This window comes from Lutra lutra, chromosome 4 (genome assembly GCF_902655055.1).
Source record: "Lutra lutra chromosome 4, mLutLut1.2, whole genome shotgun sequence".
NCBI lineage: Eukaryota > Metazoa > Chordata > Mammalia > Carnivora > Mustelidae > Lutra > Lutra lutra.
Window position 1 is genome coordinate 91,965,875 of NC_062281.1, and position 21,980 is coordinate 91,987,854.

The window sequence follows — 21,980 nt, forward strand, 5'->3', positions numbered from 1 at the left end:
GAGAGATTTCTATAGTGCCAGACATATGTGCTTATCATTATCCTCCATGGGAGGGCTTGCCCCTCCTCCTCTCTTCTAACACAAGCACCTTATGCTTAAAATTCAAAACTTTGTATTTGAATATCTGTATATATATGTCAGGATGAATGATTCTAAAGCCAGGACTTGGATGTGGGAGGAGTATAGAGGTAAAGAAAGACTATGTTTGCTTCCTGTTTGACACCCCTGCTTTTTCTTAAAAAGATTATTTATTTATTTATTTATTTGACAGAGAGAGTGAGAGAGAGCACAAAGCAGGGGGAATGGCAGGCAGAGGGAGAAGCAGGCTCCTGCTGAGCAAGGATCCCAATGCAGGACTGGATCCCAAGAGCCTGGGATCATGACCTGAGCTGAAGGCAGATGCTTAACCAACTGAGCCACCCAGGCATCCTCTGTTTGATCCTTTTATAAATTTACCTTAATTCATGGACATTCCCCCAATTAAGGTTAAGATCACTCCTGGAAAAAAATTACAAAAATTAAAATGTAAAGTAGCCATCTTTAGAAGTGACTTGAGATAAGCACTTAAAATCCAGTCTGGTTGTAGTCTCAGTATAGGGTGAAACTAAACTGTGTTTGTAACTAAGAAAACATAGCCTAGTAATTTTATTATATTTTGTCAGGAGAAACAGTATGTCTCTTAGAAGGTATGGGAATTGTTGGTGAACAGGAAAAGAGTAGAAAAAAAAGTCAGGCAAACATCATCCTCTTCTGGTACTGCCGAGGGGAAGAGGAAACCCAGGTCCTTGATTTTTGAGGATCTGGTTTATACTCATGGTGGGGATGGGTATCTTAGGCTGTTGTAAAGTAAATTGGCATTTTGGGTTTTATATACATGGCCTCTGAATTTGGTTTTTATGTGAATCTTTTTCTTTCTTTTTTAAAGATTTTATTTGTTTATTTGACAGAGAGATCACAAGTAGGCAGAGAGGCAGGCAGAGAGAGGGGGGGAAGCAGGCTTCCCACTGAGCAGAGAGCACCGTTGTGGGCTCTATCCCAGGACCCTGAGGTCATGAGCCGAAGGCAGAGGCTTAACCCCTTGAACCACCCGGGCACCCCTATGTGAATCTTTTTTTTAAAGACAGATCTTTTCTTGGTCTGCTAACTTAGATTTCTGAGTCTGTAAGATTGAAGGTTTCAGACCTTGGATTGCATTTATCAGGATAATGCTCCTTTATGAGAGAGGGAGGGGGCTGAATGACTGCTGAATTTCCCAAGGCCTTATTGGGCCTCACCATAAACTTTTTCATCCTGTCCTCAGGAAATTATGGTTTCTATTACTTTCTCTAAAAGCAAAGTTATTTTTAATCAGTGTGGTATAATGAAAAGAATATGTGAGGAAGACCAAGACTGATATAACTTAAAACAAAAAACTTTATCATGAAAAGCTTTAAACATATCAAAAATAGGCTAGTATAAGAAGCCCACATGAACCCAGCTTTAATAATTATGAATTTAAGCCAGTCATATTTCATTCATCTCTACCCTAAGTCCACATGATGTCTCCAGATAGTTTGAAACAGTTGTTACAATTTTTGAGTCTTTTGAGTGAAAGAGTGGCACCCTCTATGTAGCTGGAAGTCAGGAAGAGTAGTGACTAGTGTGAATTGAGAAGAAAAATGGCAGTATTAAGTCAAGTGCTATCAAGCCTTTAAAAAGAAAATCTAGAAACTGGAACTATAGCAACTTCAGAATGTTATTTTGGGATTTTCAGTCCTCCAAGAGAATGGAAGTGATCATTTTCTAAGAACAGACCTTTGTTCTAAGATCAGACTATTGAAGTATGTAAGAAACAAGCGGGCATTTTTCTTTTTACTTTGATAATTAGGGAAAGATGAGGTTACGAATTTGAAAAAGTTCTCTGTATGTTCTGTAATGTTGATTGCAGGAGAGATAACCCACAGCTGAGAGATCTATATGTTTTATAATTAGCTACTTTTATCAAGGATAATTTACAAAGCATCTGGAAAGAATTTTGGTTCTCTTCCCTGTAATCAAAATAGAATTATTTAGGAAGGTTTGATTGTGGAGGGAGTACCTAGGGATAGGAGGGAATCCATAGTACTTCTGCAATTTGGTTTATTCCTCTGAAGTATCCTGTTCTTTTGAAAGAGCTGTTTGTGGCTGACAGCCTGGTTCCTAGAACTGTTCCTGGGATCATGATGAGAAGACTCGTACATTTTCTCTACTCTAAATCAACGTGCTTCTTGTTTCAGAGTCTTTTTTTGTCTTCCCAATTGTGATTATCTGCTTTTGAAATTATTTTTTCTCCACCATACATCTTAACATAATTTTGGAAGTTCAGTATCAGTGTAAATAACCTTTTAACTCCAAAGATCTTCATCCCTACTCCATTTTAGCCACCTATGCCCATTATTACGTCTTGGACTTTATGATCATCCAGAACAGTTCTTCCTCTGAAACCTCTCAAGCTCTACTATCTTATGATCCAGCCATAACTTCTTAAGTTTTCAGCTCTTTGGGGCATGTGGGTGGCTCAGTTGGTTAAGCATCTGCCTTCACCTCAGGTCATGACCCTAGTTTCCTAGGTTCGAGCCCCATGTCAGGCTCATTGCTCAGCAGGGAGTCTGCTTCTCCCTCTACCTCTCCCCCTGCTTATGCTCTCTCTGTCTGTCAAATAAATAAAATCTTAAAAAGTTTTTAGCTCTTTTATTTCTTTACTTCCACTCTGTGTGTTTTCTGATTATATTAGATTCTGGTACTTTGACTTTTATTTGTGAAATATATGGCAAGTAATTTCATATTCATGTAGTCAGTAAATATCAAGCACTTATCTGTCCTAGGCATATACTGGTAAACAAAACAGATCTGCACCCTGCTGTTATGAAACTTTAAGCTTACTGAATGGAGACAGACATTAAAAAACATATAAATTGTGATAAGTGCTATAAACTAATGAATGAGGTGCTGAGGAAGAAAATAATAGGGGATCAGAAGATGGGTGAAATAGGTGAAAGGGATTAAGAAGTGCAATCTTACAGTTATAAAATAAGTAAGTCACAGAGATGAAATCCAACATAGGGAGTATAGTCAGTAATATGGTAACAACTTTATATGTTGATAGGTGATAACTACACTTACTGTGGTCATTTCATAATGTATATAAATATTGAATCACTATGTTGTACACCTGAAACCAATACAATATCTTATGTATTCTTCAATTACAAAAAAAGAGAATAGGAGGTAACCACTGTAGATTCTATGATGAAAGACATGATATGACATTAAAATGGAGGCTAAAGGATTAGAAATTCCTTGCCATTCACAAAGTTAGGGAATAGTGTTTCAGTTACAGAAGCAGTATATATGGAAGCTTAGAGGCATGATGAGCTTGATGAGGCAGAAAAACTGAAAGAAGGCCCTTGTAACCGTAATATACTGAGCGGGGGAGAGTAGCATGAAGTGATGTGGGCCAGTTGAATAGAGACCTGCTGAATCAGGGCCTTGTAGGTCATGTTTAAGAGTTTGATTTTATACGAGGTGTTTTGGGAGATAGTTGAAAGGTTTTAAGCTGGGAAATGACATGGTCCATTTTTATGTTTTAAAAATCATTCTGACTTCAGTATGCGGAAGAGATAAGGAAGAGGCTAGAAGAGAAGTGGGATGACACTTAAGAGGGAAGGTATTTCAGTGTCTAGGGTCACTGCTGGCTTAGGTTAAGATAGTGTGGCAGTGGGCAAGGAGTAGATTTGAGAAACGTGTTTGAGCTAGGAGTGCCAGATTTGATCGTTAGTTGTTGGAAGATAGGGGAGAGGGAGGTGTCAGGAATGACTCCCAGGTTTCCAGTATGAGCAAGCTGGTATGTATGCCACATCTTGAGAGACAGAGTATGTGTGTATGTGTAAGGAAGAGAGAGAAAGAGCGCTTAGAAACGTGGTCTGGGTTGGAGATACACGTTCGGGAGTTGTTCCTGTATAGGGGGTATTTAAAGCAGTGGGAATGAGCGAGAGGGAGAGGGAGGAAATCATAGGGCCCAGACCTATGATTGTGACAAATTACAACACTTTGTAATTGATTCCCTTTTTCTTTTTAACATTAGACATTAGAATAGGTTTAGGGTTAGCCTTCTGAAATCAATCTCATTTATACTCAGATAAACTTTCTTAGTGGGAGAGAAAGGGATGGAGTTACTGCTAGCTTCGAGGGTGGTGGATGAAGGAGTAGGGGGAGGGGCTCAGGGATTTATATGGTCTCCAGATTATTTTATTTCTGAAGTGTACAGTGTGCCTGTTTTGAGTGTTTCTCAGCTTTCCTGTGTATAGCAGAGAAAAAAAACTTGAGAGCTTCTGATGCATAGGTTAAAGTTTATGGTAAATCTGAGGTTTTCCACAATGTGGTCCCTGTCTACCTATTGACATTCAAACCACTCCCCTCCAACCTCTGTGCCTGTTAGAGTCTGTTGTGATGATCCTTAGCCCATAATTTCCTTTTTCATGGAGCAAAAGACTAATAATTTAAGTGACTGTTTCAGAGAAAGCCTTCCCTGGCCTTTCCTTATATTCCAAGTGTGCATTAATTATAGCAATTATTTTATTAAATTTTAATGTTTCTTGGACTGACTGTATCCTCACCAAACAAATCTTGTTGGAAAGGATTGGTCTTTTTATATCCCTTTGGTTTTCTTTTTTATTTTAATTTTTTAATTTTAATTTTTTTTTTAAAGATTTTATTTATTTGACAGAGATCTCAAGTAGTCAGAGAGGCAGGCAGGGAGAGAGAGGAGGAAGCAGGCTCTCCTCAGAGCAAAGTTTCCTACGTGGGGCTTGATCCCAGGATCCTGGAACCATGACCTGAGCTGAAGGCAGAGGCTTCAACCTACTGAGCCACCCAGGTGCCCCTGTTTTTTTTTTTTTTTTTTTTTTTAAACAGTATCTATTTCCTTTTTTAGAGGAGAGCGAGAGAGAGAGCAGGGGGAGAAGGAGAATTTTTTTTTTTTAAAGAAACTTTGTTTAAAGATTTTATTTGAGATAGAGCAAGAGTGAGAGAGAGTAAGAGAGCATGAATGGTGGGGAGGGGCAGAAGGAGAAGGGAGAAGCAGACTTTCCACTGAGCAGGGAGCTTGACTCGGTGCTCAATCCCAGGACTCTGGGATCATAACCTGAGCCGAAGACAGGTACTCAACCAACTGAGCCACCCGGCACCCCCAGGAGAGAGAATCTTAATAAGCAGGCTCCCCGCTGAGCTCAGACCCTGATGTGGGGCTTGATCCCAAGATCCTGAGGTCACAGGTTAAGCTGAGACCAAGAGTAAGATGCTTAACTGACTGTGCCACCCAGGCACCCCCTCTTTATATCTCTTTTAAGAAAGCATTTGAATATTTGAGTTACTATTCTGATTGTCTTTGACTAGCCAAATGTGGCTTACATCACTTTCTGGTAAGACAAAGTTTATATAGGGTTTACAGGGAGCAAGAAAATAGTTGAAAATGTCTTTCCAGGGTCTATTTTAATAGGTAGTTAAAAATAGTTTTAGAACTATGGTAAGTGGATGATAAAGGAAAGAAATACTTCAGGATGTTTAAAAAAAATGTATGACAAGGCAGTCTCTAAAGTGTATTCTTTTTTTAAAATAAGATTTGCTTATTTGGATGAGAGAGTATGTGAGCTGGGGGAGGGCAGAGGGAGAGAAACTGGAGCAGACTCCATGTGGCGTGTGGAGCCCAACTGGGGGCTTGATCTCACCAGCCTGAGATCATGACTTGAGCTGAAATCAAGAGTCAGATTCTTAACTGACTGAGCCACCCAGGCACCCTTAAAGTGTATTCTTTCTTTTTTTTTTCTTTTTTTAAAAATATATTTATTTATTTGAGAGAGAGCCTTTGCATGAGTTGGGGGAGGGTCAGAAGGAGAAGCAGACTCCCCACTGAGGTGAGCAGGGAGACCAACCTCGATCCCAGGACCCTGGGATCCTGACCCGAGCCGATGGCAGACTCTTAACCGACTGAGTCACCCAAGTGTCCCCAAAATGTATTCTTTCTTATCAGTACTAACGCTTGATATTTATTTAAAAGAAAGATTCTTGGTACTGAAGGAAGTAGAAGCTGATTTGGAATTGTTCTAGTTATTTGAATTAACATTTCTGTTAAATACCTGAGAATGTTAAGTTTTATTTAGAGCCATTGGTAGTCAGAAAATAGATAAGAAATACTGAAAACTTCATTGTTAATTCCTAGTTACCACTTGATTTATGTCGTGCTTCAGTTTGTGTCTTTTACACATGTATAGTATCAAATAGCAGTTTTTGTACCCATCAATTGTATAATCTCCCCCCCCCACACAAAGATTTTATTTATTTATTTGACTGAGATCACAAGCCCGCAGAGAGGTAGGCAGAGAGAGGCGTGGAAGCAGGCTCCCTGCCAAGCCGAGAGCCCAATGCGGGGCTCGGTCCCAGGACCCTGGGATCATGACCCGAGTCGAAGGCAGAGGCCTTAACCCACTGAGCCACCCAGGTGCCCCCAGTTTTATAATCTTATACTGCTCTGATAACTAGTGGAGATTTTTCATTAGATTTGAAGAGAAAATTAGATCATGAATTTATCCCAGTTTTTAAAAAAGCAACCCAAATTAAAAAACAAAAATCTGACGTTCTCCCTTTCAGTGGGAGCTCTCAGAGGGAACCTCTTATAAAGCCATTCTGCAAACTTCTTATCGAATTCTTTATTTGCCAGAGTGTGATAAAAAAAACTGTCCTTGGAGTCAGCAAGTACATGTAACATTTCATCGCATCAGCTTGTATACTGCATATTACTCTGAAACTACATGCTTAGCTTTCTAATGAAAGATTCCTGTTTATTTCTTCCTCTCTTTTATAGGAATATATTTGTCCCAGATGTGAATCAGGCTTTATTGAAGAAGTGACAGATGATTCCAGGTATTGTATAAGCTCGTGAATAAATCAGGCATTCTGTTATCAAAATTGTTTTCTGTCAGCATTGACTGAATGAATAAAAGGAAAATTGTTCTATAACTTATGTTCTCTGCTAAGTGGGAGGAACGGAGGGAGGGAAGAAGAGGGAAGGGTAATAAAAATGGAAGAATTTGGGATGTGATGTGATGTGATAGTGGGTATGATGAGATCCTCTGCTTCTGATTATGTGTGGCATTCCTTTGAAATCTCTATATCCATATCAGAGGAAATCTGGTAAGTTTGCATTTATTTTCTGAGTCTTTGGCGTCCTTTTAGATTATTGGGTGGTTTTAGTGACCACTCTATTGCCTAAAGGTAAATGTCTGTTATACCTCTTCGGTCGGCTTGGGACTGACTTCTGACAAAGGTATCTAAGAAGGTAAGCAGGCTGGTCTAGCCAGGGAAACCGAGTTATTACTCTCTTTTGAGGAAAGCCTTTGGATCCTTCATCTTACTAAAATTATTGCAGTCAGACTTATGCCATTTTATAGCTGTCATATTAATTTGGTTCATAATGCTTGAAATTGGCTCTCATTGGTCTTACTAGAGATATAAAACTTATAAAAGGGGAAGTGTCTGAAAGTGACAGTATTTATTACTTTTTGGTTAATATGAGTAAAACTATAAAAACTTAATAAAAAGTAGAATAGCATTGGTAGGATGGCCTTTTATGGCTAAACATAATGGCACATTTGTTCTTTTATGGCTGTTGGTTAGATAATTTGGTTGGACAATTGATGAAATACTGACTGGATGAAAAGAACCTGTAATCTGAAGCTTCTTTTAATCTTGGAGTGACTTTGGAGATTTTAATGGCAGTAAATAATTCCTTTACTGTTCCTATTGGCAGACTCCAAAGTTGAAGGTCCCTTCCACAACCAGGAAAAACCACACATTTTACAGTATGTACTATTAGTTTAACTTTATTAACGAGTGGTGATTATATATATAAATGAACTGGAGCTTCTGGGGCATTATATGGCATGGGATCAAGTTTGGTACACTTACATGGTGATCTAATAATCTTGGGTTTTTGAATAACACAATACCAGCTTTAAACCTGTAAGATTAGCATGACAGCAAAATGAGCAATATTGTGCCAATAGCATGCTAACTTGGGGCAGCTTTTTATTTGTGCTTTTATAATGGCATCAAATACTTATTGCAAACACTTATGCTCTGCATGTATTGAATAAAGAGCATATTGGTTATTGGGAGGCAATTGATGGATTTTTTTTTTTATTTTTTTTTAAAGATTTTATTTATTTATTTGTCAGAGAGAGAGAGAGGGAGAGAGAGCGAGCACAGGCAGACAGAATGGCAGGCAGAGGCAGAAGGAGAAGCAGGCTCCCAGATGAGCAAGGAGCCCGATGTGGGACTTGATCCCAGGACGCTGGGATCATGACCTGAGCCGAAGGCAGCTGCTTAACCAGCTGAGCCACCCAGGCGTCCCTGATGGATTATTTTTTTGTTCGAAGTTTTTAAGTAGTAATCCTGGTTTCTTTAGCCTTTTGTACGAAGTATGGTTATAAATGCAGATAGTGATTAACTGTAGGATGAGTCGTTTTTTTTAGAAGAGAACTATGAATTTTATGGATCCTGCTTTCACTTGATTTAATTCTTCTATTTGTGCCTTTGTAGGCCAAAGGTTGTCCACCTACAGGTGCCATTAATAGCGAATACTCAATTGTACAGATTATATGTCTTTTGAAAGGTTGGTGTTCTAAATGGTTGAAGAAATCTTTTTCTTAGAATCAGTTTCTTAGAGGTAGCATGGTATTCCCTTTCTATTAAGTTCATAAACATTGGCTGATTTTTGAATACTTAGCAATTATAGTGGTAAGTAGTAGATGGAAAAAATTAACAATAGGAGGTCCTTACGTATAAATATTGGGTAGTAGGCTCCATATGTTACTGGACATTGATCAGAGGGACATCTTGTAAGTTTTCTTAAGCTTTGTAACATCTCTCAGAACAGTGTGGTGGTTTTATTATCCCTTCTCTATGATTAGCCTTGTTACTCTTAAAATATGGAGGAATTTTAAGGAAAGGGAATGCCGAGGAAGTTTCAGGGGGAGCAGAACTGTAAAAGATAAAGTTCATAGCTTTAATTACCAGGGATATTTGAATCCCTGAAACAATATAGTAAAGGCAGGAAGGAGCCTGGGAACCCTGTCCAGGCTTGAACAATAAAATGGGTACACAGTGGTAGTTGAATTATTTACTAATTTAGCATAAATGTACCAGTACTTCTGGGCTTATTCTACATTTGAACTGTTTTTAACTTCTGAAACAAATGCAAGTGTTAAATGGTTTCTAATTAGTGAATAAGGCCTGAGCATGACTACATAGAAAATGGCATTAGCTTTGCTTTTTCACTTTTGGTTTCAGACTAACCAAACTGTGTTTGTTTCCTCATTGAGCTGAGTGCAATTGGTGTTCTGAAAATGAAAGCTTTCTGCAGTAGTTTGTAGACTTGTATTTGGAGTGACTATGTGTACATGTTCATAGGCTTGTGTCTTGAAGTAAAAGTGATACCTGGTAGTTCTTGTGATTTTTTTCCATTCCTTTCTCCACAAAATATTAGCCATTTTTCTCTCCTTTTTTTGCAGATTTCATGGGGACAATGGGATCTAATATTTCTCCCCAGTCTTCAGGAGTAGTTATTTTATTGTTTACACATTTTTTTTTTTTTTTTAAGTAATCTCTCCACCCAGCGTGGGGCTTGAACTTACAACCCTGAGATCAAGAGTCACATACTCTACCAGCTGAGTCAGCCAAGCGCCCCTGTTTTCACATTCAACGATTTTATTTTCAAGTTACCAATGTAGGATATGATGTTGCAGGGTTTTTCAAAAATGATGAATGCTCTGCATAATGTTTTACGCACAATAAACACTTTACATGTATTTGTGGTATTAACACACTCTTTACCCTCTGAATTTATATGTATACATATGCTTTTTAAGGTTTTATTTGAGAGAGAGAGGGAGAGAATAAGCAGGGGGAGGGGCAGAGGGAGAGGGAGAAGCAGACTCCCCACTGAACAGGGAGCCCTATGTGGGACTCCATCCCAGGACCCTGGGATCATGACCTAAGCTGAAGGCAGCCACTAAACCAACTGAGCCACCCAGGCGCCGTGAATTTATATTTATGAAAGGAGGGAAAGGGCTAGAAGTGGATGAGATAAATTCTAGATATTTATAAGGTAGAATTTATAATCAGAGTCAGAATGCAGAGGGCTGTGGATCCTCATTTGGTCGGTGAGTTCAGAAAAGACTTAATGGAGGAGGTAGCATTTGAGATGGGCCCTGAAGGATGGGTAGGATAATCAAAGAATAGGATAAACTATTAAAAGAAGAAAAAATATTTATTGAGATCTTTTATAATGTGCTAAGTATAGTACCAGGCCCCTTGTAGCACTATATTTAATCATTCCCAAGTAGGCTCAAATGTTATGTTCATCTGGTGGTTGAATGATTTTTTTAGCAAAACGTTATTTTGAGAATCTTGTTTTATTCCTTTGCCTCCTTGAGAATAAATGTTTTTTTTTCTCTTGCTAGGTGAAATTTGAATTGCATTGCTGGCTGTGGTTCCTTCTTCCTACTCTGTGGCGGCCCCTCTTTCTAATTTTTCACTTGGTTTATACTTGATTTTGTGGTTTGTTATAATATCTTTCGTAGATTAATCCACATGCTAGTTCTTCATAATTTCCTTCGTAGGTGTCACGCTGGGATGAGTTATTTTTCCTTATTGGGCTTTGTTCTCATTGTACTATTCTATATTTAGCTTCTGGGAGTGAAGCTTGTTCCTAGGAATAGAATCAGTACTCATTTCTTTTTCTCTTCAGTTTTTTAGGTGGTGGTGGCAGCCGGATAGACAATAGCACATCAACACATTTTGCAGAGGTAAGTTTTCCTTTGGCTGTAGGGATTCTGTAGATAGTGGGTGGATGTTTAAACCATGACAGAGTTCCACCTGCCAGTGCAGCAGAACATCAGAAAGTATAAGAAAAGTGTGGGCAAGAGTAGCCCTTAGAAAGATTTGTGTTTTTAGTAGTTGGGCCTTTGACATGTTACTTTTGGTAAACTCTTGACAAAGAGAGGAACCTCCTTGATCTGTGCTCTTTTAAACCTGGTGTTGTTTCCAGTTGTTTTCTACTTCCTTAATTGTGTATATGGTGTAAAAGGAAAAAAAACCTTGTGGTGTTTGTGAAATAACAGTGCTATAGACTCTGCTTTGGTGATGTGGCAGCCAAGGAAGTAGCAGGCCAGAATGAGTTGTAATTGAAGTCACCATTCAGCTTTACACAGAGGTACTGGTTTTTAGAGATGGCCTCTAACAAACATGGTGGTTTGGTATGATTGGAATTGGGGGCCAGATTAAGTATATGGTATTTACTTGCCTTCCAGATCTCAAGGTGGGACCTATAATTAATTTCCAATTATATACATAACGTAGCATCGATAGTTTTGGGGAAAAAATCTTAACTATGATTTGAAAATGAGGCATTAGTTTGCATCTTAGAATACTGTTTTACATTAAATTGTGAGTAGTTTTTTTTTTTATTTTATTCATTAACTTAAAATCTCTTGCTTAATTTTTGGGGGGACTATTTTAACCATTTTTAAGTGTACAAGTAAATGGCATTAAATGCTCTATTTTTAATCATTTAGAGACTATACCCTGTAAAAGACAGGCCATCTATCTCATCCTATGAGAAACACTGGTTTGTTTTGCTTCTATTGCCACACAACTTGGTTGGCTTTAGAAAGCTAACAGATGCCAAAAGAACAAAAAATTAAATCCCATAATCATGATGTTTCTGTGTGTGTGTTTCGGGATCACATTAGCCTCTTCCAAAGATATCTCAGTTGCCTAGAAGCCTAGCAGAATTTTTTGTATTTATTTATTTGTGTGCAAAGTAAAACTGTTAGCAGTACATTGGACAATTGGTGTTCAAGAAGCAGCCCATAAAACCTAGGGTTTTAACCTAGCTCCTCTCCTTCATCCTCTGAAATTATTTCAAGACCTGTATTCCCCCAGATTTTTATGTTGTTAGAATTATAGTCAAGAATCTTGACAAAATGTTTGAGTAAAATTCCCGTTTTCCTAAAGGTACTTTCTTTTACTTATGGTCTGTGTAGTTCTTAACATCCAGTTTTAAGTTTTTTGGTTAAATCTGAAATGCCTTAGTACATGGGCTGGTTAAAGTGTGCTTTGCAAGACATTTTGTGTCTTTGAACTCGTATTTTTGTTTTCTCATTTTGATGTATTGAAAAACATTATTTAAAGTTTATTCTTGCCGGAGCTGGAAGCCTTTTTAATTTTATTATATATTTCCCTGTGTGTGTTATTTCCGATAACATAGATTTGTCACTTACTAATTATACATATGCTGAAGAAACTTTATCTGATTTTCTTTATATGTTAGTTCTCTTAGGAAATGGAAAAACATTGGTCTGTCAGTTTTATAGATATGACTCACCAGGGAAGATGCATTAAGAAGAAAAATAAATATAGGTAGTCATTTTCCTAACTTTAGTAATGCTAAATCTGTCACTGATGGCATGAGCTATCCTTCAGGTGTTAAAGTAATTTTGCTGAATCATAGCCTGTGGCTTCATGTCCCTTAGGGTTTATAGCAAGGGCACGATTATGCCCAGTTTTCCCTCTGTAGAGATCCCTTGTTATCATGCCTGAGTATGTCAGTTTTTTCCTTTTCTAATTATATTTTGCATTTAAAAAATAGAAAAAAAAATAATGTCTTTATGATATAGAAGTTGCCAGGGATTTAAATCTGTCAGCTTCTTAGCTAAATGTTTCATACACAGCATTCTTCTAGCAGTAGGGACAAGAAGCAAATGTCATGGTTACCTTTCCTGCAAGGAACTTAAAATTTCGTTGGGGAACAAGTGCAAACACATGAAGCAAATGGGAAAATAACAAAGAGTATACAGAGAGTGTGATAAGCTTATTGTGGGAGGTATATAACAAGTACAGTAGAAGGGAGAGATTGGTAGGCTGCAGCCTCTGGGAAGACTGAAGTGTTTAGGAGGAGAGAGGTCAAATGACACAGTAGTATGCCTGGAACAAGATTGCCAGAGTTCAAATTCTGGGTCCACCACTTAACTGGGTATGTAACCTGGGCAAAATTACTTAGAATCTCTTTGTGCTTCTGTTTCTTTGTAAATTGGGGAAAATAATATCTACCTCATAGGTTTGTGAGGGTTAAATGAAGTAAGACATTCTAGGTGTGTAGGCCAATGTGCCTGCCATGCAGTGAATTTCAATACATTTTAACCATTCTCAAAACTTGGTCGAAAAGGTAAAACTCCTTCATGAGGAAGTTAAAAGAAGGTATCGAGTATTGGAACCTTACATGGTAGACAGAATTCAAATACACAATGAGGTGAAAAAAACTATCTCAAAATAATATTCATAAGCTATAAGGTTTTAGACTCATGTCCCTGGATAAAACACTTAGAAAATTATAAATAGAAACCAAAGTTATTTTCCTTTTCCATATTTTAGTTTATAATTTTAGCAAAAGCTTATGCTGAATTTTGTTCAGTTTTCCTCAGCCAGAGTTCCTTGTACAAAAATGATGTTATTTTCTATAATTAGCATTTGCTAATAGCTGAATTCTTAAAATACTAGGTATGTTAGAAGAGGCTTAGTCCAAGCAAAACTTTTAACAAAGTTAGTATTGATTTTTTAAATTTTTTTATTAAGTGGCTCTTGGGTCGGGAGATAGAGTGGGTAAAGTTGGAGTGAGGGGGGCGCCTGGGTGGCTCAGTGGGTTAAGCCTCTGCTTTCGGCTCAGGTCATGGTCTCCGGGTCCTGGGATCGAGCCCCGAATAGGGCTCTCTGCTCAGCAGGGAGCCTGTTTCCCTTCCTCTCTCTCTCTGCCTGCCTCTCTGCCTACTTGTGATCTCTGTCTGTCAAATAACTAAATAAAATCTTTAAAAAAAAAAAAAGTTGGAGTGAGGGTGGGAGGAGGGTTGCTAGTTAAATGGGAGTTTTGTCCGAGTATTGTGTGAGGATCAGTGGAGAATGAATCTAAAAATGTTGCTAGCAGTTTGTAAAAAGGAAGGGCATTGCTGTATTGAGGTTCCTGGTGGTAGCCTGGTGAATTGAGCCCATGGCTGCCTGAGGGTTTCATTGATTACTTGAAAGCTTCTGACCATGGCCTGGTGCCATTGAGACATCTGATCTAAGAGTCTCAGCTTACCAAAATGGATCACTTCAGTGCAAGAATGGCTGTGGCTGCTGCCTCTGATTAGCAGAAAATAAGATAGGTGGCTTCCTGGAAGCAGAACTCCCAGGTATATACATGAAGGTAGGGTGCTCTGAGCAGTCTGATTTGTATTTATTTAAATAAAATTTCTTTTGGTACATGATGTAGCATTAAAATGACAATAAAAAGATACTGAAAACATCTGGAGTCCCACTATTCCAGGAGCTTCTTTTCTCCACATATTTCCTTTCAGGTTTTGTCTTGAGTCATTGGTACTGAAAGATACTATAACAGCATTAAGAAGATTTTTAAAAATGAAAAATCTGTATTCTCATTATTTTAGCTTTATTTCTTTGCATATTTTACATTTTTCACCTACATGATACATAACTATTTTCAGAGGCATTCACAGAGAATACTGTATTGAATTTCTGCTTTTTTTTTTAATTTTATTTTTTATAAACATATAATATATTTTTATCCCCAGGGGTACAGGTCTGTGAATTGCCAGGTTTACACACTTCACAGCACTCACCATAGCACATATCCTCCCCTATGTCCATAATCCCACCCTCCCTCCCAACCCCCCTCCCCCCATCAACTCAGTTTTGTGAGATTGAGAGTCACTTATGGTTTGTCTCCCTCCCAATTCCATCTTGTTTCATTTACTCTTCTCCTACCCCCTTAACCCCCCATGTTGCATCTCCTATCCCTCATATCAGGGAGATCATATGATAGTTGTCTTTCTCCGATTGACTTATTTCGCTAAGCATGATACCCTCTAGTTCCATCCACGTCGTCGCAAATGGCAAGATTTCATTTCTTTTGATGGCTGCATAGTATTCCATTGTGTATATATACCACATCTTCTTTATCCATTCGTCTGTTGATGGACATCTAGGTTCTTTCCATAGTTTGGCTATTGTAGACATTGCTGCTATAAACATTCGGGTGCACGTGCCCCTTCGGATCACTACGTTTGTATCTTTAGGGTAAATACCCAGCAGTGCAATTGCTGGGTCATAGGGTAGTTCTATTTTCAACATTTTGAGGAACCTCCATGCTGTTTTCCAGAGTGGTTGCACCAGCTTGCATTCCCACCAACAGTGTAGGAGGGTTCCCCTTTCTCCGCATCCTCGCCAGCATCTGTCATTTCCTGACTTGTTAATTTTAGCCATTCTGACTGGTGTGAGGTGGTATCTCATTGTGGTTTGTTTTTTTTTTTTTTTTTTTAAAGATTTTATTTATTTATTTGACAGAGAGAGATCACAAGTAGACGGAGAGGCAGGCAGAGAGAGAGAGAGAGAGGGAAGCAGGCTTCTTGCTGAGCAGAGAGCCCGATGCGGGACTCGATCCCAGGACCCTGAGATCATGACCTGAGCCGAAGGCAGCGGCTTAACCCACTGAGCCACCCAGGCGCCCCGTCATTGTGGTTTTGATTTGTATTTCCCTGATGCCGAGTGATGTGGAGCACTTTTTCATGTGTCTGTTGGCCATCTGGATGTCTTCTTTGCAGAGATGTCTGTTCATGTCCTCTGCCCATTTCTTGATTGGATTATTTGTTCTTTGGGTGTTGAGTTTGCTAAGTTCTTTATAGATTTTGGACACAAGCCCTTTATCTGATATGTCATGTGCAAATATCTTCTCCCATTCTGTCAGTTGTCTTTTGGTTTTGTTAAGTGTTTCCTTTGCTGTGCAAAAGCTTTTGATCTTGATGAAATCCCAATAGTTCATGTTTGCCCTTGCTTCCCTTGCCTTTGGCGATGTTCCTAGGAAGATGTTGCTGCAGCTGAGGTCGAAGAGTTTGCTGCCTGTGTTCTCCTCAAGGATTTTGATGGATTCCTTTCTCACATTGAGATCCTTCATCCATTTTGAGTCTATTTTCGTGTGTGGTGTAAGGAAATGATCCAATTTCATTTTTCTGCATGTGGCTGTCCAATTTTCCCAACACCATTTATTGAAGAGGCTGTCTTTTTTCCATTGGACATTCTTTCCTGCTTTGTCAAAGATTAGTTGACCATAGAGTTGAGGGTCTATTTCTGGGCTCTCTATTCTGTTCCATTGATCTATGTGTCTGTTTTTGTGCCAGTACCATGCCGTCTTGATGATGACAGCTTTGTAATAGAGCTTGAAGTCCAGAATTGTGATGCCACCAACTTTGGCTTTCTTTTTCAATATTGCTTTGGCTATTCGAGGTCTTTTCTGGTTCCATATAAGAATTTCTGCTTTTTAACATTTACTTAGGGTTATGTAAAAGAACTTTTTTGTCTCCTTGTAGTTAAAAGAATATAAATTTTATGAGTTCATATTGGTTCATGCCTGTACTGTGTTAAACTGTTATCCTATGTTAAACATGTCTAGTTATGTGTGATAGTTCATTGTTGATTGTATCTCTTCCCTCCACCTCTGAATTTAGAACACATTGAGAAATACAGAAGCCAGACAGATGGAAACAAAAATTTAGTTTTATTCTTCCATATTGGAGAACATAGTTGATCTGTGGCCAAATGGACATCCAAAGTCTATATAGGATGACTTACCTAAGAATTAGAGGTTGCAGACGAGGCATTCATACTCAGAACTTTTTTTTTTTTTTTTTTTTTTTTTTGCATTTGTGTAGCTTCCTAATACGTGAACCCCATCCGTTGGAGAAATGAATAACTGAATGGTAAATCAGCAGATGTTAGGCTCTTGCCACTCACCAGTCAGATACATTACTCCTCTGGTAGAGAAGAATAATGAGGAATGATTGAAGAGGTCAGCAATGGAAATGAGAGATCTGATTCTTCCCTCTTGACTTTGGGTTTAGTGACTTAATCCTGAAGTTAGCAGGAGTGTGGGAGTAGTGACTGTGGCATCTTGGGGAGATCAGTAATATGTGATAGCAATTTTGCCTTTACCTTCATGAAGAAAGACTCTGCTCTTTTGTGTGTGCTTCTGGGACCTGTGGAGAAGGCTCTGAAATAATAAAAAACAATATTAAGTAAATTATGTTGAACTAAATAAAATTGTTGATATTCTACTATTTTTGACCTCCAGAAATGGCAATTTTATTTTATTATGTTTTTTAAAAAGATTTATTTATTTTAGAGAGAGCATGTGCTCGCATGAGGGAGCACAGAGAGAAGCAGAAGGAGAGAGAGAAAATCTCCAGCAGATTTGCCGCTGAGCACATGGTCTGAAGTGGGGTGTGATCTCACAACCCTGAGATCATGACCTGAGCCTAAATCAAGAGTCAGACACTGTACCAACTGAGCCACCCAGGCACCCCCACCAAAATGGCAATTTTACATGATTCAATCTAGTAAAAAGAAGTTAAAGATTTTAAACCATCCTTCCCTGGGTTAATCATTCTTTTCTTTACCGGTTTGTTATTCTCAGTCTCAGCCAGATGCCAGTAGAGTTTGGGTTCTTCGAGCTGTTGCAACCTGGATTGAATCTTAAAGTTTGGATTAATTCAACCAAATCTTTGGTGTGTCTCATTTTTTAGTGTGAAGAGCTCATTTCGTGTTACCTGCTTCACATCCAGTCAGTTTGGAAATGTCAAGTAAAACTCTTGAGCTTTTCGCATTTGTTGAAAAAAATAACTCTGTTTGCATAATTGAGGGCATACTAAGTTCATACCAATGACCACAAATTAGCAAAGACCACAGACTTAATGGTAACAGAAGGAAAAAGGGTAAAACAAAATATTCTTGGTGTCAGTCTTGCCAGTTGCCCAGAGTCCATGACCTGTAAATTTAAGCTTATTTGGGAAAAGGTGCCTTTCAGGAGATTGTTTATGGCACAGTGTTTATATTACTGGGGAAATAGGGTTGTGCATCATATATTTTGTGTGTGAATGGCATTTGAGCTCTGTATTTTGGTCAAATTTAGGAATTTGACATGGTTGCAGCTACAGTGTTGAGGTTTCTTTTTGAGGGCCCTTTCTTTCCTAGGCAGTATATTATAAACCTCTGAATTTCCATTTACTTTTATTTTTTTTTAATAAGGTTTTATTTTTATTTTTTTAAAAGATTTTATTTATTTATTTATTTGTCAGAGAAAAAGAGCACAAGTCAGGGAGGGGCAGGCAGAGGGAGAAGCAGGCTTCCTGCTGCAAGGAGCCCAATGTGGGACTCCATCCCAGTACCCTGGGATCATGACCTGAGCCAAAGGCAGACGCTTAACTGACTGAACCACCCAGCCATCCCTCCATTTACTTTTAAGTCTTATATTCCAGGTACCCCTGAATTGAATTGAGGATGAGCATGTTTTTTACTTTTCTTTCAGTTATCTTCTCTGCTCCTTAAAATCATTCTAATGTTTATTATTACTTGTTTTAAAAAATTATTCTAAATTTTCCTTAATTTATTGAACAGTTCTATTTCCTGGAGACAGATCTCTTAAAGTATGGGTCTATTAAATTGTCCTCTTAGCTTTTAGGTTTCAGTAATTTTATTCTACCTTCCATACTTCTACCTCTAAGTAGAAGCTTTGTTTCCATGGTAAATGGGACCCCTGCACTTATTTGCCTGTTTGCTAAAAAAAGCTACTGCTTTTCTCAGGATGAAGATACAGTTTAGGTCTCCAATATCTAAAAAGCAAGGACCAAAAGTTAGGCTCCTTTTGGGTTCACACACAGTTCAAAATAAGATAAAAAGGTGGTTGGAGCTGCTAATCTAATGTCATTTAACTCTGCTACCAATGGCAGATTAAAGGTAGAATGCCTCTATAACCATTATAAACATGTAATAACCATATAATTATCTTCCCAAATGGAATACTTTGTGAAAAGTTACACTAAAAAGAATAAAAATTATATAATTTTTTGGAAATCTACTGATTAGCCAGAAAATTGGTTTTGTTATGTAGATGAACTTGTTAAGCAGTTGTTCAAACATTTCTTGAAAATAAAATTCAAGGGGGTCCTGGCTGGCTCGGTTGTAAGAGCATGAGTTTGAGACCCATGTTGGGTGTAGAGATTACATACCTACCTACCTACATACATACATAAACAGTTAACTAACTAACTTAAAAAACACCCCAAATTCTAAAAAATAAAAATAACTTAGGTCCTTAAAACCTGGCAGAATTTTACAAGAACAGAAAACTATGGACCAGTATCCCCTCATGAACATAGATGTGAAAATCCTCAACAAAATTTTAGCAAATAGAACCCAACAGTATATGAGAAGGGTTAGACATCATGTTCAAATGAGATTTATTTCATTTGTAATGTTAGTTCATAATTTGAATGTTAGTTCAACATTTGAAAAATCAAACAACCTAACTCACCATAGTACACTACAAAGTAAAAACCATATAGTCATCTCAGTGGATCAGATTAAGTATTTAACGAAATCTAAAAAAAATTTTTTTAATTTTTTAATTTTATTTTTTAAAAAGATTTATTTATTTATTTATTTGACAGACAGAGATTACAAGTAGGCAGAGAGGCAGGGAGAGAGGAGGAAGCAGGCTCGCCGCTGAGCAGAGAGCCCGATGTGGGGCTCGATCCCAGGACCCTGAGATGATGACCTGAGCTGAAGGCAGAGGCTTTAAACCACTGAGCCACCCAGGCACCACCAAATTTTTTTTTAAAGAGAGAGCGAGAGCACATGCTTTCCTGGGCGGGCAGAGGGAGAAAGAGAGAATCTTAACCGGGCTCCATGCCCAGCACAGAGCCCAACCTGGGGCTTGATCTCACAACCCTGAGATCATGACCTGAGCCAAGATCAAGAGCCGGATGGTTAACTGACTGAGCTATCCAGGTGCCCCTAACATCAATTTTTGATAAAAACTCTGAGCAAACTAAAGTAGATGGCAATAGCCTTTATCTGACAAAGAACATCTACTAAAATCCTGCAATTAATACCATAATTAATGGCGAAACAGTGTTTTCTAGCTAAGATCAGGAATAAGACCAGGATGTCCTTTCTCATCACTTGTGTTCAACATTGTTTTGGAGGCTCTAGCCAGTATAATAAGGTAAGATAGGTAGAGACAGACAGATGTAAGTGGTATCCAGATTGGAAAGGAAGATGTAAAACTATTCACAGTTGGCATGATCTTTTATTTTGAAAACCTGATGGAATCTGTAAGAGAGCTGTTAGAACTAGTTAGTGAATTTATTAGCAAGGTTACAGGATATGAAAAAACATACAAAAATCAATTATATTTTTACTTATTAGCAATAGTTGGAAATCGAAGTTAAAAAAATAATTTACAATAGTATACAAATGTGAAATACTTTTTCAGAAAAGATGTATAAGATCCAAACATGGAGAATTACAAAATGTACTTAGAGAAATTGAAGAACACCTAAATAAATGGAGAAAAAATGTCCCACTCAGGGTGAACTTAATATTGTTGGGATGTCATTTATAATTTGGTGTAATTCCAGTAAAGGTCCCAGTCAACTTTTTTAATAGAAATTGACAAGCAGATTTCAAAATTCACATGGAGATGCAAGGTGGGTAGAATAGCTAAAACTTCTTTGAAAAAGAAGAAAAATGTTGGAGGACTAATACCTGATTTTATTTTTTAATTTTTATTTTATTTTTTTTTAAGACTTTTTATTTATTTATTTGACAGAGATCACAAGTAGGCAGAGAGGCAGGCAGAGAGAGAGAGAGAGGAGGAAGCAGGCTCCCTGCAGAGCAGAGAGCCCGATGTGGGGCTCGATCCCAGGACCCTGGGGTCATGACTTGAGCCGAAGGCAGAGGCTTTAATCCACTGAGCCACCCAGGCGCCCCCTAATACCTGATTTTAGAGCTTATTATAAAGCTACAGTAATCAAGGCTGTGTTATTGCCACAAAGATCAAAAGAGCAGAATACCCTGAGTCCAGAAGCAGACACATACTATGGACAAGTGATTTTGACAAAGGTACAAAGGCAATCCAGGAGAAAAAGGATGGCCTTTTAAATGTGCTGAAACATTTGCAGTACAATAATATGAGCTTAGATACATACTTTAAAGTATATATAGAAATTAGCCCAAGATGGATAGTAAACCTAAATGTAAAGCTTTTTTATACTTTGAAGAAGAAAACACAGGAGAAAATCTTTATAACCTTGGGGTAGGCAAAGATTTCTTAGATATGACACCAAAAGCGTGACCCATAGAAGGAAAAATTGATAAATTGGACTTCATCAAAATTAAAAACTTCTTGTCTTCATAAGAATGAAAGGACAAGCCACAGTCTGGTAGAATATGTTTTCAGATCATTTATCTCATGAAGGACTTGTATGCAGACTATACAGAGAACTCAAAATGGAATAATAAGAAAACCCATTTTTTTGAAAATGACAAAAGATTTGAACAATTTGCTTCTCCAAAAAAGATATACAGATGGCAAATAAACATGCAAAAAAAAGGCTGAACATCAAAAAAAAAAATGCTCAACCTCATTAATCATTAGGGAAATGCAAGTTAAAACCACAATGAAATACCACTATGCAACTATCTGAATAGCTAAAATTTGAAAGACTGGCCATACTAACTGCTGGTGAGGCTATGGAACAACTGAAACTGAACGTAAAATTGGTACAGCCACTTTAGAAAACACACTAGCTGTATATAAAAAAAAAGACAGATCTGCATATATAAATATGTGTACAGATGTTCATAGCAACTTTATTTCTAGTAGCTAAAAATTAGAAACAACCCACATCAACCCATCAACAGGTAGGTGGGTAGACAAATTGTGGTATAGTCACATTATGGAATCCTACTCAGCGTAAACCACTGATATGGACAAATGTCAACATAATCGATTAAAAGAA

At 37.9% G+C, this 21,980-nt stretch overlaps 1 protein-coding gene across 2 annotated transcripts in view; it reads left to right on the forward strand.

The window, feature by feature from the left end:
- The window catches only part of RNF115 (ring finger protein 115), a 72,549-nt gene that overhangs the window by 15,480 nt on the left and 35,089 nt on the right, over window positions 1-21,980 (forward strand). The window contains exons 2-4 of one of the 2 annotated variants that reach the window (XM_047727619.1): window positions 6,878-6,936; window positions 7,823-7,874; window positions 10,823-10,880. In XM_047727619.1, the coding sequence (XP_047583575.1) occupies window positions 6,927-6,936; window positions 7,823-7,874; window positions 10,823-10,880 (120 nt within the window). In that variant the 5' untranslated portion in view covers window positions 6,878-6,926. The remainder of the gene's footprint in view (window positions 1-6,877; window positions 6,937-7,822; window positions 7,875-10,822; window positions 10,881-21,980) is intronic. The other variant, XM_047727618.1, reaches the window with a different exon arrangement.